The sequence below is a fragment of the Salmo trutta genome, chromosome 20, assembly GCF_901001165.1.
Source record: "Salmo trutta chromosome 20, fSalTru1.1, whole genome shotgun sequence".
Lineage (NCBI taxonomy): Eukaryota > Metazoa > Chordata > Actinopteri > Salmoniformes > Salmonidae > Salmo > Salmo trutta.
In genome coordinates this window covers 27460623-27478564 of record NC_042976.1, presented here as the reverse complement: position 1 = coordinate 27478564, position 17942 = coordinate 27460623, and the positions used below count along the sequence as shown (strand labels likewise).

The 17942-nt window shown below is 43.2% G+C and overlaps 1 protein-coding gene across 1 annotated transcript in view; it reads right to left on the bottom strand.

The window, feature by feature from the left end:
- The window catches only part of LOC115155813 (follistatin-related protein 1), a 58417-nt gene that overhangs the window by 13803 nt on the left and 26672 nt on the right, over positions 1-17942 (bottom strand). Inside the window, exons 4-6 of the mRNA XM_029702780.1 lie at positions 4937-5066; positions 1298-1330; positions 702-832 (exon numbers count right to left, since the gene is read on the bottom strand). Coding sequence (XP_029558640.1) covers positions 702-832; positions 1298-1330; positions 4937-5066 — 294 coding nt within the window. The remainder of the gene's footprint in view (positions 1-701; positions 833-1297; positions 1331-4936; positions 5067-17942) is intronic.

The window sequence follows — 17942 nt, the reverse complement described above, 5'->3', positions numbered from 1 at the left end:
CTCCCCCGATTGCTTAGTTTGGCCGGGCGGCCAGTGCTAGAAAGAGTCTCGGTTGTTCCAAACTTCTTCCATTTAAGAATGATGGAGGCAACTGTGTTCTTGGGGACATTCAATGCAGCAGAAATGTTTTAGTACCCTTCCCCAGATCTGTGCCTCAACACAATCCTGTCTCAGCGCTCTACGGACAATTCCTTCGACCTCATGGCTTGGTTTTTGCTCTGACATGCACTGTCAAACTGTGGAACCTTATATAGACAGGTGTGCCTTTCCAAATCATGTTCAATCAATTGAATTTACCACAGGTGGACTCCAATCAAGTTGTAGAAACATCTCAAGGATGATCAATGGAAACAGGACTCACCTGAGCTCAAATTCGAGTCTCATAGCAAAGGGTCTGAATACCTATGTAAATTAGGTATTTATGTTTTTTTTACATTTCTAAAAAACAGTTTTCGCTTTGTCATTATGGGGTATTGTGTGTAGATTGATGAGGAAATTGTTTTTATTTAATCCATTTCAGAATAAGGCTGTAACGTAACAAAATGTGGAAAAAGTCAAGGGGTCTGAATACTTTCCGAATGCACTGTATGTGAGGGGTAAAAATTGCTTAATTTTTTTTTTTTTACATGTGGTCCATAGTTTTGGACTTCATAGAACCAATATCACAACTGGAACACACATACACACAGCGACACACACACCTTGAAGTATTTGAGCAGGATGTCGGTAAAGTTGGAGCCCTTGACAAACCAGCCGTCTGGGACCACCTCAGTCTGCAGCCATTGGATCACACGATGCCTCAACTCATTACGGTCTGCTACGTAACACACCACTGGAGAGAGGAATGAGAGAGAGAGACAGTGGGTGTGAGTGAGAGAGACGGAGAGGGAGAGCGAGAGAGAGAATGTGACACAGTCAAAACCCACAATCTAGCAGGTACTCTAGCCTTTCTGACACTCTCTAGGATGATCAAGAGAATCCACATAATCCCTGTTCTGCCCAGAGCACACCAGTACCTCCCCGCTCAGTATGAGGTCAAATGTACTGTCCTAACCCCTAACACCTGGCACTCCCTTGCAGTTAAGTCTAGTGATAGGGAGTGGATAAGGTTAGAACACTATTAAAGAAGTGTGCTTGTTACTAGAGCACTGAGAGATTAGTAGAGCACTGATAGGGCACTGCGAGAGGGGTACTCTGTCTGATAGAGCCCCATTAGGACTAGAGGAGATAAGAGCAGAGAGATACAGAGCTCTGATTGGCCCAAAGCCCACAGATTCACTGTGTCACAATCACTCACCTGGGCTGGCAGCGGCTTGCTCTGCTTTCTTCTCTGCAGATGACAAAGAGAGAGAGAGAGCAACTTTAATTCATTGTGCTTTACAGTATCTAGCGTTTCTCCCTATCTAGTGTTTATCACCATGTCATTGTCACATTGCCACAATAACCATTAATGCCCAAGGACACCGTGACATGATGGCCTCTTTGTGACACTCGTACAACAACAGAGGAGTAACCGATTTATCATCAACCTGACCAATGTCCAGGCCAACAGACAGACACAAAGAGGTCATTGGGTGTACAGGTTCAAAGTTCAACACTAGGAGATAATCAGTCAGGTAAATTAAAGATGAGTATGGGACCATATGTGTCAGCTGTCAGTTCGCACATAGACTGACTGTCATGCCAACCAGGCATCAGATAGAAACAGAGGTCAGTCGTGTGCTATACACCAGACCTGGAATAACTATAGTTTTAAATATGCTTTTTGGAAAGTAACAAATAGTTACGTTGGAGGTGACTACAACTATTTGAATACAGATGTGAAAAGCAACTACTTAAAAAAAAGACATATATTTGAATACAGATCTCAGAAAGCGACTAAGTTTGAAAACTATTTGAATACAGATCTGAGAAAGCAACTACATTAAAAACATATTTGAATACAGATCTCAGGAAGTGACTACTTTTCAGAAACTATTGGATTTGCTGCCTTCAACTAATGGCAGGCCTGTATCTGGAACGGCATGTTGCAGATAGAAATGTGATGAATAAAGCACACATTATGTCCTATACTATTCCAATCTATCTGACATTTGATCTACACAATACACTTCTATCTGAACATTCTGTAAATTTCCATTCTCCTGAACAGGTCCCAGGTGTAGATAATCATGTCAAACCAATCAACCAATGATATTGTGTACAGATAAGTATAAATACGTTGTGACAATATACTGCACAGCAAATTCTCCAGTGTAATTTAAAAACAATTATTAACACTGACAGTGTTGAGTCTGTGGACCCATATAAACACTGGAATAGTGTTACATTAACACACTGCTTAGTGTAAAGCCTTATTCCAATATTTTAGAGAGTGCCTTTCGAGTAAATTGTAGAGTTACCACACATGACCGTATTTGTTAAGGACAGAGGAATTGTATTTATTTTTTATTTCACCTTTATTTAACCAGGTAGGCTAGTTGAGAACAAGTTCTCATTTGCAACTGCGACCTGACCAAGATAAAGCATAGCAATTCGACACATACAACAACACAGAGTTACACATGGAACAAACAAAACATACAGTCAATAATACAGTAGAACAAAAGAAAACAAAAAGTCTATATACAGTGAGTGCAAATGAGGTAAGTTAAGGCAATAAATAGGCCATGGTGGCGAAGTAATTACAATATAGCAATTAAACACTGGAATGGTAGATGTGTAGAAGATGAATGTGCAAGTAGAGATACTGGGGTGCAAAGGAGCAAGATAAATAAATAAATACAGTATGGGGATGAGGTAGGTAGATAGATGGGCTGTTTACAGATGGGCTATGTACAGGTGCAGTGATCTGTGAGCTGCTCTGACAGCTGGTGCTTAAAGCTAGTGAGGGAGATATGAGTCTCCAGCTTCAGTGATTTTTGCAGTTCGTTCTAGTCATTGGCAGCAGAGAACTGGAAGGAAAGACGACCAAAGGAGGAATTGGCTTTGGGGGTGACCAGTGAGATATACCTGCTGGAGCGCGTGCTACGAGTGGGTGCTGCTATGGTTACCAGTGAGCTGAGATAAGGTGGGGCTTTACCTAGCAGAGACTTGTAGGTAACCTGTAGATCATCAATTTTTGGTCCTATGGACTTCATCAAGTGAGATCCTAAGCAAATATTTAATCATTATTTTTTTAAATTATTAACAAAATACCTTACATGCAGTATTTCAATGCCCATGATATATTTGGCAGCCATCAAATAAATATATTTTTTGGTTTCAAATAACTTGCATATATTCAAATAGCTTCAAATATTATTTGTTTTTCTGAGAGGTATTCAAAATAAATTCAAATATTATTAGTTTTTCTGAGACCTGTATTTGAATATTAAAGGAAATACACTGAACAAAAATATCAACGCAGTATGCAAGAATTTCAAAGTTTTCCTGAGTTACTGTTCATTTAAGGAAATCAGTCAATTAAAATAAATTCATTATGCCCTAATCTATGGATTTCACATGATTGGGAATACAGATATGAATCTGTTAGTCGCAGACACCTTTAAAAAAGTTAGGGGAGTGGATCAGAAAACCAGTCAGTATCTGGTGTGACCACCATTTGCCTCATGCAGCCTGACATATCTCCTTTGCATAGAGTTGATCAGGCTGTTGATTGTGGCCTGTGGAATGTTGTCCCACTCCCTTCAATGGCTGTGCGAAGTTGCTGGATATTGGCAGGAACTGGAACACGCCGTTGTACACGTCAATCCAGAGCATCCCAAACATGCTCAATGGGTGACATGTCTGGTGAGTATGCAGGCCATGGAAGAACTGGGACATTTTCAGCCTTCAGGAACTGTGTACAGATCCTTGCGACATGGAGCCGTGCATTATCATGCTGAAACATGAGGTGATAGCGGCGGTTGAATGGCACAACAATCGGCCTCAGTATCTCGTCAAGGTATCTCTGTGCATTCAAATTGCAATCGATAAAATGCAGTTGTGTTCGTTGTCTGTAGCTTATGCCGTCCCATATCATAACCCCACTGTCATCATGGGGCACTTTGTTCACAACGTTGACATAAGCAAGGTGATCATTTGCCCGCTGAAGTGGGTTACGATGCCAAACTGCAGTCTGGTCTAGACCCTGGTGAGGACGACGAGCACACAGATGAGCTTCCCTGGGACAGTTTCTAGCAGTTTGTGCAGAAATTCTTCGGTTGTCAGCTGTCTGGGTGGATGGTCTCAGACGAGGTGAAGAAGCCGGATGTGGAGGTCCTGGGCTGGCGTGATTACACGTGGTTTGCGGTTGTGAGGCTGGTTGGACGTACTGCCAAATTCTCTAAAACGACGTTGAGGCGGCTTGAAATGAACATTCAATTATCTGGCAACAGCTCTGGTGGACATTGCTGCAGTCAATATGCCAATTGTACGCTCCCTAAAAACTTGAGACATCTGTGGCCTTGTGTTGTATGACAAAACTTCACATTTTAGAGTGGCCTTATTGTCCTCAGCACAAGGTAATGTGTAATGATCATGCTGTTTAATCAACTTCTTCATATGCTACACCTGTCAGGTGGATGGATTATCTTGGCAAAGGTGAAATGCTCACTAACAGGGATGTAAACAGATTCATTCACAACATTTGAGAAACAAGCTTTTTGTGAGTATGGAAAATTCCTGGGATCTTTTATTTCAGCTCATGAAACATGGGACCAACACTTTACATGTTGCTTTTATATTTTTGTTCAGTGTAGTTGCCAATAGTTTCCTTTACTGTATTCTCTATATTCAACTACCTTGAGTATTTGAAAAGTTGTTATTTTCAAATAAATTACAAAATACAACTATTTTCTGCCCAGGACTGCTATACACACACAAAGTAAACAAGAAAGTGTGTGTGTGTGTGTGTGTGTGTGTGTGTGTGTGTGTGTATGTGTGTGTTCCACACCCTGGCAGTGTCCATCATGAGCCACCTGGATCTTGAGGCCGGTGAGACAGGCATCTCGGTGGAGCTCACAGTGGTTGCGGTACGTCTTACTGTTACTGCCACACACTGAACGCTTGTGGGGCTTACAGCTCTGGAAAGGGAGAGGGAGAGATGTTATAACTACATAAATATATGATCTTGACTCTCTTAAAGCAGCAATCAGCAATAGAAACAATAACAAAGTACTTTCCCCGCCCTTGTTTCCGTAAAAAGCTGAGTGTTGGGGCTGGAGAAGTACCACTCTAAAATTCATAGACAGAGCTATGGATGCAAGGACTGAGCATCCATGACATACAAATTATTGTTTTAACCATGTTTGAGGCTATATAGTGTTTGTTTACATTTACTTTGTTTACAAACATTGGAGTAAAACAAACGTATATTTTGGGTTCCGATTAGGTATGGCAATTGAAAAATGCTAATGAGGCATAAATTGTATTCTTCAAGAATCAATGGGTACATTTCATTCCTTTATAAGTCAAAACATTTATGAAGCAACTGCTGATTGCCCCTTTAAGGTCACACTAACCATGATTCTATCCACAGTTTTGTTGCGAGTAAAGTTATACCATATAAAAAAAAATCATGACAGCTGTGATGAAAACAGGAAGTTAAGGAACAATTTTATCAATGCAGACAGATAATTTGTTTGTTCGACATGGTGGGATCTTTTTGTGTCTGTAAAATGTATTATGTGAGAAATGGCAATGGAAACGCCTTTATGTGTAAATATTTATATAATAACCATTATATCAAAGTAAACTTGGAGTCACGCGATGACATGGTGTGTGGTCCTCCCACTACGACTCGGGAAACAATGCAGTTTAAATTGAAACAGGGCCAATAATAATATCCAGTGTGCGTTGCAGTTCATTTTGGTGTGTTAATTTTCACATACAGATTTACATTTTGGTCATTTAGCAGACACTCTTATCCAGAGTGACTTGCTCAACATATCACAGTCATAGTATTTAGTCGTTTATTTCGATACACTGATCTTTATGGTATTTTGCCCATCCCTGCCTATGGGGCTAGTTAGGAACCATCAATAAATTACACCTTGTATAGTGGCTTGCGAAAGTATTCAACACCCTTGGCATTTTTCCTATTTTGTTGCCTTATAACCTGGAATTAAAATAGATTTTGGAGGGGTTTGTATAATTTGATTTACACAACATGCCACTTTGAAGATGCTAAATATTTTTTGTGAAACAAACAAGAAATGAGACAAAAAAACAGAAAACTTGAGCGTGCATAACTATTCACCCCCTCAAAGTCAATACTTTGTAGAGCCACCTTTTGCAGCAATTACATCTGCAAGTTTCTTGGGGTATGTCTCTATAAGCTTGGCACATCTAGCCACTGGGATTTTTGCCCATTCTTCAAGGCAAAACTGCTCCAGCTCCTTCAAGTTGGATGGGTTCCGCTGGTGTACAGCAATCTTTAAGTCATACCACAGATTCTAAATTGGATTGAGGTCCGGGCTTTGACTAGGCCATTCCAAGACATTTAAATGTTTCCTCTTAAACCACTCGAGTATTGCTTTAGAAGTATGCTTAGGGTCATTGTCCTGCTGGAAGGTGAACCTCCATCCCAGTCTCAAATCTCTGGAAGACTGAAACAGGTTTCCCTCAAGAATTTCCTTGTATTTAGCGTCATCCATCATTCCTTCAATTCTGACCAGTTTCCCAGTCCCTGCCAATGAAAAACATCGCCACAGTATGATGCTGCCACCACCATGCTTCACTGTGGGGATGGTGTTCTCGGGGTGATGAGAGGTGTTGGGTTTGCGCCAAACATAGTGTTTTCCTTGATGGCCCAAAAGCTACATTTTAGTCTCATCTGACCAGAGTACCTTCTTCCATATGTTTGGGGAGTCTCCCACATGTCTTTTGGCGAACACCAAACGTGTTTGCTTATTTCTTTCTTTAAGCAAAGGCTTTTTTCTGTCCACTCTTCTGTAAAGCCCAGCTCTGTGGAGTGTACTGCTGAAAGTGGTCCTATGGACAGATACTCCAATCTCCACTGTGGAACTTTGCAGCTCCTTCAGGGTTATCTTTGGTCTCTTTGTTGCCTCTCTGATTAATGCCCTCCTTGCCTGGTCTGTGAGCTTTGGTGGGCGGCCGTCTCTTGGCATGTTTGTTGTGGTGCCATATTATTTACATTTTTTAATAATGGATTAAATGGTGTTGGGATGGGATGTTCAAAGTTTCAGATATTTTTTTATAACCCAACCCTGATCTGTACTTCTCCACAACTTTGTCTCTGACCTGTTTGGAGAGCTCCTTGGTCTTCATGGTGTCGCTTTCTTGGTGGTGCCCCTTGCTTAGTGGTGTTGCAGACTCTGGGGCCTTTCAGAACAGGTGTATATATACTGAGATCATGTGACAGATCATGTGACACTTAGATTGCACACAGGTGGACTTTATTTAACTAATTATGTGACTTCTGAAGGTAATTGGTTGCGCCAGATGTTACTTAGGGGCTTCATAGCAAAGAGGATGAATACATTTGCACGCACCACTTTTCCATTTCGATTTTTTTTTATTTCACTTCACCAATTTGGACTATTTTGTGTATGTCCAGTACATTTATACCAAATAAAAATCTATTTAACTTACAGGTTGTAATGCAACAAAATAGGAAAAACGCCAAGGGGGATGAATACTTTTCCAAGGCACTGTACATTGGACAATATGATAAAATTCCAATAGCTCCAAATTCCAATGACTTAAAAACCTCAAACCAACTATACATTTCAGAAATGTATATACATATATTAAAAGCATTTAATGAAAAAACTAAAAGGTGTAAAACATTAAAATATTGTCAACATATTAGAAATACTACCAAAAATAATTTACAGAAACTCGCTACAAATGATATTTATAAAGAAGAAGCCAGGTACTTCAATCATATCTTTAATTTCAGTCTTCTCCCTTTCCACGAACAGAAATGAATTGAAAGGATTTTTTCCCCTATTAATAGTGTAAAATTAACAGCTATACAGGAAAAACTAATGTGAAGGCCTAATTACAGAGGAGGAACTTCTAGATGCAATTAAAGCCTTCAAGTCCGGGAAAACTCCAGGGCTGAAAGGCATACCAGTTGAGGTACACTACCATTCAAAAGTTTGGGGTCACTAAGAAATGTCCTTCTTTTTGAAAGAAAAGCACATTTTTTGTCTATTAAAATAACATCAAATTGATCGGAAATACAGTGTAGACATGGTTAATGTTGTAAATTAGTATTGTAGCTGGAAACGGCTGATTTTTTATGGAATATCCTCATACAGTAGGCGTACAGAGGCCCATTATCAGCAACCATCACTCCTGTGTTCCAATGGCACTTTGTGTTAGCTAATCCAAGTTTATCATTTTAAAAGGCTAATTGATCATTAGAAAACCCTTTTGCAATTATGTTAGCAAAGCTGAAAACATTTGTGCTGATGAAAGAAGCAATAAAACTGGCCTTCTTTAGACTAGTTGAGTATCTGGAGCATCAGCATTTGTGGGTTCGATTATAGCCTCAAAATGCCCAGAAACAAAGAATTTCTTCTGAAACTTGTCAGTCTGTTCTTGTTCTGAGAAATGAAGGCCATTCCATGCGAGAAATTGCCAAGAAAGTGAAGATCTCATACAACACTGTGTGCTACTCCCTTCACAGAACAGCACAAACTGGCTCTAAACAGAATAGAAAGAGGAGTGGGAGGCCCCAGGCCACAACTGAGCAAGAGGACAAGTACATTAGAGTGTCTAGTTTGAGAAACAGACGGCTCACAAGTCCTCAACTGGCAGTTTCATTAAATAGTACCAGCAAAACACCAGTCTCAATGTCAACAGTGACATGACATGGCCCTCTTTGGGTATAGCGAGTACCATCCCCCTCTCTCTCGCCACCTCTCTCTCCCTCCAACACCCAGGTTCTGTTATCTCAGGTCATAAATTCCTGGAGGAGACTCTCTCCCCCACGGCCATGCAGTATAGAGAGAGAGAGTTTCACAGTAGAACAAAGGAACTTCTTCTAAATCACAGAACTTGAGAACTGAACAATATCTATGTTTTGGAGAATGTGTAAACGGTCGGTGGAGTAGCCAGCTACGACCCGATCCGTTTTGTTTCATTTTGTGACCTCATGAAAGACAATACAGCCACATTACCATAACTCTGTTTATACAGGAGCCTCCGTTATGAGGTTTGTGTCTAATTATTGTATAAAATGAATGAGTAAAGATTAAACTATTTGTGAAATTATGTAAGGTGATGTTGAACCATTAATGTGAGAGAATTGTATTCCCTTCAAAGTTTAACTTAGTCATTGGCCCGCTCCGTGAGCACAGACATGATCTGGCTCATGGGACAGCCCTTTTCTACTGTTCCGAATAAAACCCCCACCTGGAGAAATCCTCTTGAGACCATGCGTACCTCGACTATCGAGGGGGCGTAGGTTTGCGTAGAGACCACAGAACCTCAGTATAAGCTAAGGTTGTAATGGTTGTTGAATTCCTAACCAAACCACGTGGAGCATTGGCTACACGGGTGGAAATGGTTCAACTCTGAGACTATCTTTCCCGACAGAATAAGAGCAAATCTTCGATTCTAATTACTAGTCTGCAGCTAGGAATTATGTCAACCTGGAATGCGAAGACCGACAACCGCCGAAACATCTATGCTATAACAACATTTCTGAATGGGACTCTGACGTATCCATTCTAACCATGAGAGACTTCTTGGAAGCAGATGGAGAGACGAGCCGATGAACTTTCCAACAGAAAGATGGACGATTCCAACAGAGATCTCTGACGACACACTGAGCGTAAATATATATTGATTGCAGTGATTCCCGAATGAGTGAGCGTTCATGTGCAAAGGATTAGCATTTCAATCAATATAATTATCAACTGTATAGTGACTCTTGTAATTCCCGCCCTTCTCAGTCCTCACCCACTTCCCTTTGTCCACCAAGCCGGGAACTTCCCCTATCATTTCATTGTAACCATATCTATATCCATGTTTGTTTGTTTATGCATTTCTGTGATTATTTAGTTAGTAAATAAATGATTAAGACAATTGATGTATGGATGATTGATAGCGAAGGCTGGGTTCGTGCAGATAACCAACAACTTATGACGTTTGGAATGAGACTAACGTAAGGTAAAGAATAATTCATTAATTAGAAGACTAATTGATCAGATATTAAAATATCTGAAGAGTTATATTAGGAAAATTATAACTTTATAATCTGAAGATTTTCCTTGGTGGCCCGACTTCCTAGTTAATTACATTTACATGGTTAGTTTAATCACGTAATAATAATTACAGAGAATTGATTTGATAAAATAACAGTCTTCAATTTAATGATGCCAAAGACATGACAACTGTGAAGAGGTGACTCCGGGATGCTGTCCTTTTAGGCAGAGTTGCAAAGAAAAAGCCATGTCTCAGACTGGCCAATAAAAAGAAACGATTAAGACGGGCAAAAGAACACAGACACTGGAAAGAGGAACTCTGCCTCGAAGGCCAGCATCCCGGAGTCACCTCTTCACTGTTGAGATTGAGACTGTTGTTTTGCGGGTACCATTTAATGAAGCTGCCAGTTGAGGACTTGTGAGGTGTCCGTTTCTCAAACTAGAATGTTATATACTGTATATAGGGGATACAGCCATCCCAGCTCTGCAGATTTTGCTGCAAAGTGACATATTCATTAGATCACTTGTTTTAGTGCTGTCCATATGAACAGTGCGCTTGGAAAGTATTCAGACCCCTTGACTTTTTCCACATTTTGCTACCTTACAGCCTTATTCTAAAGTGGATTTTAAAAAATTATCCTCAGCAATCTACACACAATACCCCATAACGACAAAGCGAAAACAGGTTTTTATAAATGTTTGCCAATTTATTACAAATAAAAAACAGAAATAGCTTATTTACATAAGTATTCAGACCCTCTGCTATGAAACTGGTAATTGATCTCAGGTGCATCCGGTTTACATTGATCATCCTTGAGATGTTTCTACAACTTGATTGAAACTAAATTCAATTGATTGGACATGATTTGGAAAGGCACACACATGTCTACAGTTGAAGAATTAAGTTTACATACACATTAGCCAAATACATTTAAACTCAGTTTTTCACAATTCCTGACATTTAATCCTAGTAAATATTCCCTGTCTTAAGTCAGTTAGGATCACCACTTTATTTTAAGAATGTGAAATGACAGAATAATAGTAAAGAGAACGATTTATTTCAGCTTTCATTTCTTTCATCACATTCCCTGTGGGTCAGAAGTTTACATACACTCAATTGGTATTTGGTAGCATTGCCTTTAAATTGTTTAACTTGGGTCAAACGTTTCGGGTAGCCTTCCACAAGCATCAAACAATAAATTGGGTGAATTTTGGCCCATTCCTCCTGACAGAGCTGGTGTAACTGAGTCAGGTTTGTAGGCTTCCTTGCTCGTACATGCTTTTTCAGTTCTGCCCACAAATTTTCTATAGGACTGAGGTCAAGACTTTGTGATGGCCACTCCAATACCTTGACTTTGTTGTCCTTAAGCCATTCTGCCACAACTTCAGAAGTATGCTTGGGGTCATTGTCCATTTGGAAGACCCATTTGTGACCAAGCTTTAACTTCCTGGCTGATGTCTTGAGATGTTGCTTCAACATATCCACATAATTTTCCATCCTCATGATGCCATCTATTTTGTGAAGTGCACCAGTCCCTCCTGCAGCAAAGCACCCCCACAACATGATGCTGCCACCCCCGTGCTTCACGGTTGGGATGGTGTTCTTTGGCTTGCAAGCCTCCCTCCCCCTTTTTCCTCCAAACATAACGATGGTCATTATGGCCAAACAGTTATATTTTTGTTTCATCAGACCAGAGGACATTTCCCCAAAAAGTATGATCTTTTCCCCCATGTGCAGTTGCAAACTGTAGTCTGGCTTTTTTATGGAGGTTTTGGAGCAGTGGCTTCTTCCTTGCTGAGCGGCCTTTCAGGTTATGTCGACATAGGACTCGTTTTACTGTGGATATAGATACTTTTGTACCTGTTTCCTCCAGCATCTTCACAAGTTCCTTTGATGTTGTTCTGAGATTGATTTGCACTTTTCGCACCAAAGTACGTTCATCTCTAGGAGACAGAACGCGTCTCCTTCCGGAGTGGTATGACGGCTGCGTGGTCCCTTGGTGTTTATACTTGTGTACTATTGTTTGTACAGATGAACATGGTACCTTCAGGCATTTGGAAATTGCTCCCAAGGATGAACCAGACTTGTGGAGGTCTACAATTATTTTTCTGAGGTTTTGGCTGATTTCTTTTGATTTTCCCATGATGTCAAGCAAAGAGCCACTGAGTTTGAAGGTAGGCCTTGAAATACATCCACAGGTACACTTCCAATTAACTCAAATGATGTCAATTAGCCTAACAGAAGCTTCTAAAGCCATGACATAATTTTCTGGAATTTTCAAGCTGTTTAAAGGCACAGTCAACTTAGTGTATGTAAACTTCTGACTAACTGGAATTGTGATACAGTGAATTGTAAGTGAAATAATCTGTCTGTAAACAATTGTTGGAAAAATTACTTGTGTCATGCACAAAGTAGACTTTGCCAAAACTATAGTTTGTTAACAAGAAATTTGTGGAGTGGTTGAAAAATAAGTTTTAATGACTCCAACCTAAGTGTATGTACACTTCGACTTCAACTGTATATAAGGTTCCACAGTTGACAGTGCATGTCAGAGCAAAAACCAAGCCACGAGGTCGAAGAAATTGTCCGTGGAGCTCTGATACAGGATTGTGTCAAAGCACAGATCTGGGGGAGGGTACCAAAACATTTCTGCAGCATTGATGGTCCCCAAGAACACAGTGGCTGCCATCAGTTTTAAATGTTAAGTTTGGAACCACCAAGACTCAGACAGGGCTCTAGAGTTCCTCTGTGGAGACAACAAAGTAGTGGCAGGTAGTTTGCCCCCGGTGATGCGTTGTGCAGACCGCACCACCCTCTGGAGAGCCCTGCGGTTGTAGGTGGTGCAGTTGCCATACCAGGCAGTGAAACAGCCTGACAGGATGCTCTCAATTGTGCATCTGTAAAGGTTTGTGAGGGTTTTATGTGACAAGCCACATTTCTTCAGCATTCTGAGGTTGAAGAGGCACTGCACTGTTGCGTTCCTGAAGTCCACGATCATCGCCTTAGTTTTGTTGACATTGAGTGAGAGGTTATTTTTCTGTACCACACTCCCAGAGCCCTCACCTCCTCCCTGTAGGCCGTCTCGTCATTGTTGGTAATGAAGCATATTACTGCTGTGTTGTCTGCAAACTTGATGACCGAGTTGGAGGCAAGCATGGCCATGCAGTCATGGGTGAACAGGGAGTACAGGAGGGGGCTGAGCGCGCACCCTTATGGGGCCTCTGTGTTGAGGTTCAGCAAAGTGGAGGTGTTGTTTCCTACCTTCACCACCTGGGGGCGGCCTGTCAGGAAGTCCAGGACCCAATTGCACAGGGCGAGATTGAGACCCAGGGCCTCAAGCTTAATGATGAGCTTGGAGGGTACTATGGTGTTGAATGCTGAGCTGTCGCCAATGAACAGCATTCTTACATAAGTATTTATCTTGTCCAGATGGGATAGGGCAGTGTGCATTGTGAAGGCGATTGCATGATCTGTGGACCCATTGGGGCGGTATGCAAATTGAAGTGGGTTTAGGGTGACAGGTAAGGTGGAGGTGATATGATCCTTGACTAGTCTCTCAAAGTACTTCATGATGACAGAAGTGAGTGCTACGGGGCGATAGTCATTTAGTTCAGTAACCTTTGCCTTCTTGGGTACAGCAACAATGGTGGCCATCTTGAAGCATGTGGGGACGGCAGACTGGGATAGGGAGAGATTGAATATGTCTGTAAACACACCATGCTCTGTGCATCCTCTGAGGACGTAGCTAGGAATGCCGTCTGGGCCGGCAGCCTTGCGAGGGTTAACACGTTTAAGCGTCTTACTTCACGTCGGCCACGGAGAAGGAGAGCCCACAGTCCTTGCTGGTGGGCCGCGTCGGTGGCACTGTATTATCCTCAAAGAGGGCAAAGAAGGTGCTTAGTTTGTCTGGAAGCAAGACGGTGTGTCCGTGACATGGCTGGTTTTCCTTATATAGTCTGTGATTGTCTGTAGACTCTACCACATATGTCTTGTGTCTGAGCCGTTGAATTGCGACTCCACTTTGTCTCTATACTTGCATTTTGCTTGGTTGATTGCCTTGCGAAGGGAATAACTACACTGTTTGTATTCGGTCATATTCCCAGTCACCTTTCCATGGTTAAATGCGGTGGTTCACACTTTCAGTTTTGCTCGAATGCCGCCATCTATCCACGGTTTATGGTTAGGGTAGGTTTTAATAGTCACAGTGGGTACACCTCCTATGCACTTCCTTATAAACTCACTCACCGAATCAGCGTATAAATCAATATTATTCTCTGAGGCTACCCGGAACATGTCCCAGTCCACGTGATCAAAACAATCTTGAAGCATGGATTCCGATTGGTCAGACCAGCGTCGAATAGTCTTCATCACCGTACATCCTGTTTGAGTTTCTGCCAATAGGAAGGGAGAAGCAAAATGGAGTCGTGGTCAGATTTGCGGAAAGGAGAGCAAGGGAGGGCCTTGTATGCATCGTGGAAGTTAGAGTAGCAGTGATCCAGTGTTTTGCCAGCGCGAGTGCTACAATCAATATGCTGATAGAATTTAGGTAGCCTTGTTCTCAAATTTGCTTTGTTAAAATCCCCAGCTACAATAAATGCAGCCTCAGGATATATGGTTTCCAGTTTGCATAAAGTCCAGTGAAATTCCTTGAGGGCCATCGTGGTATCGGCTTGAGGTGGGATATACACAGCTGTGACAATAACCGACGAGAATTCTCTTGGGAGAAAATACTTTCGGCATTTGATTGTGAGGAATTCTAGGTCAGGTGAACAAAAGTACTTAGAGTTCCATTTTTGTTGTTACAATTACAACATAGGTCGTTAATCATGAAACATACACCTCCGGAGAGATGTTTATTTCTGTCGGCGAGATGCACAAAAAATCACGGTGGCTGTACTGACTCTCGTGGCAGGGGGTATTTGTTTAGAGTGTTTCGGGGTTTGTTGGGCTATGTGTTTATGTAGAGGGGTGTTTGTTTAGAGTGTTCCGGGGTTTTGGTTAATGTTCTATGTTAGTATATTTCTATGTTCTAGTCTAGTCGTTCTAGTTCTATGTTTAGTTTATTGATTTGGCCTTCAATTGGAGGCAGCTGTTCCTCGTTGCCTCTGATTGAAGGTCCTATGTATAGGGGTGTTTTGGTAATGGGAATTGTGCGTAGTTATTTCCTGTTTAGTGTATGTAGCACCTGATGGGACTGTTTAGTGGCGTTCATTTGTTTTTGTATACGTGTTTCTTTTTTGTTTTTTCCTTCTTTTAGAATAAATAAGAAGATGAGTATACATATTCCCGCTGCACCTTGGTCCATTACATACAACGACCGTTACAGAACTACCCACCACAAACGGACCAAACATCGGGGTAAGGAGCAGCAGAGGAATTATATGGACTATGGGGAATCATGGACATGGGAGGAAATTCTGGAGGGGGCTGGACCATGACACCAGGCAGGTGAATACCGTCGCCCACCGGAGGAAATAGAGGCAGCCAAGGCGGAGCGAAGACGTTATGAGGCATTATACGCGCCGAGGGGCAAGTACGAGAGGCACCCCCAATACATTTTTTTGGGGGGTACACGGGTAGTTTGGCTGGGCCAAGGGTGAGCCCTAAGCCAACTGCCCGTGCTTATTATGGGGAGCGTATGGAGTGGATAGCGCCGGAGTATGCGGAAGTGCGCACGATCTCGCCCATGCGCACACACAGTCCGGTGCGAGCGATCCCAGCCCCTCGCAAGTGCCGTGCTAGAGAGGGCATCCAATCTGGAAGGAGGATGCCTGCGCAGCGCATCTGGCCACTGGTGCACCTCCTAGGCCCAGGCTACCCTACGCCTGCTCTACGCACGGCAACCATCAGGCCTCTGCACAGCCCAGTTCGCCCTGTGCCAGCACTCTGCTCGTGCAGGGCTGCTATTACTATCCAGCCAGGACGGGTTGTGCAGGAGGTGCGCTCCAGACCTCCAGTGCTTACCCATGGCCTGGTGTATCCAGTTCCTGCTCCTCGTACTAGCCCTGAGGTGCGTGTCTCTAGGCTGGCACCTCCAAAGCCAGCACCACGCACCAGGCCTCCAGTGCGTCAGTCCAGTTCAGCATGTCCTGTTCCCACTCCTCGCACTAGCCTTGGGGTGCGTGTCTCCAATCTGGTACCTCCAGTACCAGCCCCACGCACCAGGCCTCCAGTGCGTCAGCCCAGTCCAGCTCGTCCTACTCCTGCTCCTCGCACTAGCCCTGAGGTGCGTGTTTCCAGTCTGGCACTTCCAAAGCCAGCACCACGCACCAGGCTTTCAGTGCGCAGTGCCCCGTCCAGAGTGTCCGGCGACAGTGCCCCGTCCAGAGTGTCCGGCGACAGTGCCCCGTCCAGAGTGTCCGGCGACAGTGCCCCGTCCAGAGTGTCCGGCGACAGTGCCCCGTCCAGAGTGTCCGGCGACAGTGCCCCATCAAGAGCTTTCGGCGACAGTTCCCCGTAGTGAGACGGCCCACAGTCCGGAACCGAGAGAGACGGCCTACAGTCCGGAACCGGCGCAGCCAGCGTCGCCCTACAGTCCGGAACCGGCGCAGCCAGAGTCGCCCTACAGTCCGGAACCGGCGCAGCCAGAGTCGCCCTACAGTCCGGAACCGGCGCAGCCAGAGTCGCCCTACAGTCCGGAATCGGCGCAGCCAGAGATGCGCTTCAGCCCGAGGTCTACAGCGACGCGCTTCAGCCCGAGGTCTACAGCGACGCGCTTCAGCCCGAGGTATTCAGCGGGGGTGGACAGGTTAGGTGGGGGACTAAGGCCAGAGCCTGAGCCACCTCCACAGTAGGAGAATTGGGGAGTGGGGGTGTAGCACGGGAACCGTCGGTGACAGTAGCCACCCTCCCTTCCCTCCCTTTAGTTGGGGGGTTTATTTTTGTGTTTATTTTTTGTGTGAGGTGCATCCGGGGTCTGCACCTTTGGGGGGGGGGGGTACTGTCACGTCCTGACCAGTAAAGGGGTTATTTGTTGTTATAGTTTGGTCAGGATGTGGCAGGGGGTATTTGTTTAGAATGTTTCGGGGTTTGTTGGGCTATGTGTTTATGTAGAGGGGTGTTTGTTTAGAGTGTTCCGGGGTTTTGGTTAATGTTCTATGTTAGTATATTTCTATGTTCTAGAACTAGAACGACTAGACTATGTTTAGTTTATTGATTTTGGCCTTCAATTGGAGGCAGCTGTTCCTCGTTGCCTCTGATTGAAGGTCCTATGTATAGGGGTGTTTTGGTAATGGGAATTGTGGGTAGTTATTTCCTGTTTAGTGTATGTAGCACCTGACGGGACTGTTTAGTGTCGTTCGTTCGTTTTTGTTTTCGTGTTTCTTTTAGTTTTTTCCTTCTTTTATAATAAATAAGAAGATGAGTATACATTTTCCCGCTGCACCTTGGTCCATTACATACGACGACCGTTACAGTTACAATCCCTGATGTTTCTCTGGAAAGCAACCCTTGCCCTAATTTCGTCTACCTTGTTATCTAGAGAATGGACATTAGCGAGTAATATACTCCTAAGCGGTGGGTGGTGTGCGTGCCTCTGAAGTCTGACCAGAAGGCCACTCCATCTTCCTCTTCTGCAGCGACATTGTTTTGGGTCACCCTCTGGAATCAGTTCAAATGCCCTGGGTGTTTCGGACAAAGGATCCGCTTAGGGAAAGTCGTATTCCTGGTCGTAGTGCTGGTAAGGTGACGTCACTCTGATATCCAATAGTTCTTCCCGGCTGTATGTAATAACACTTAAGATTTTATGGACTAACAATGTAAGAAATAATACATAAAAA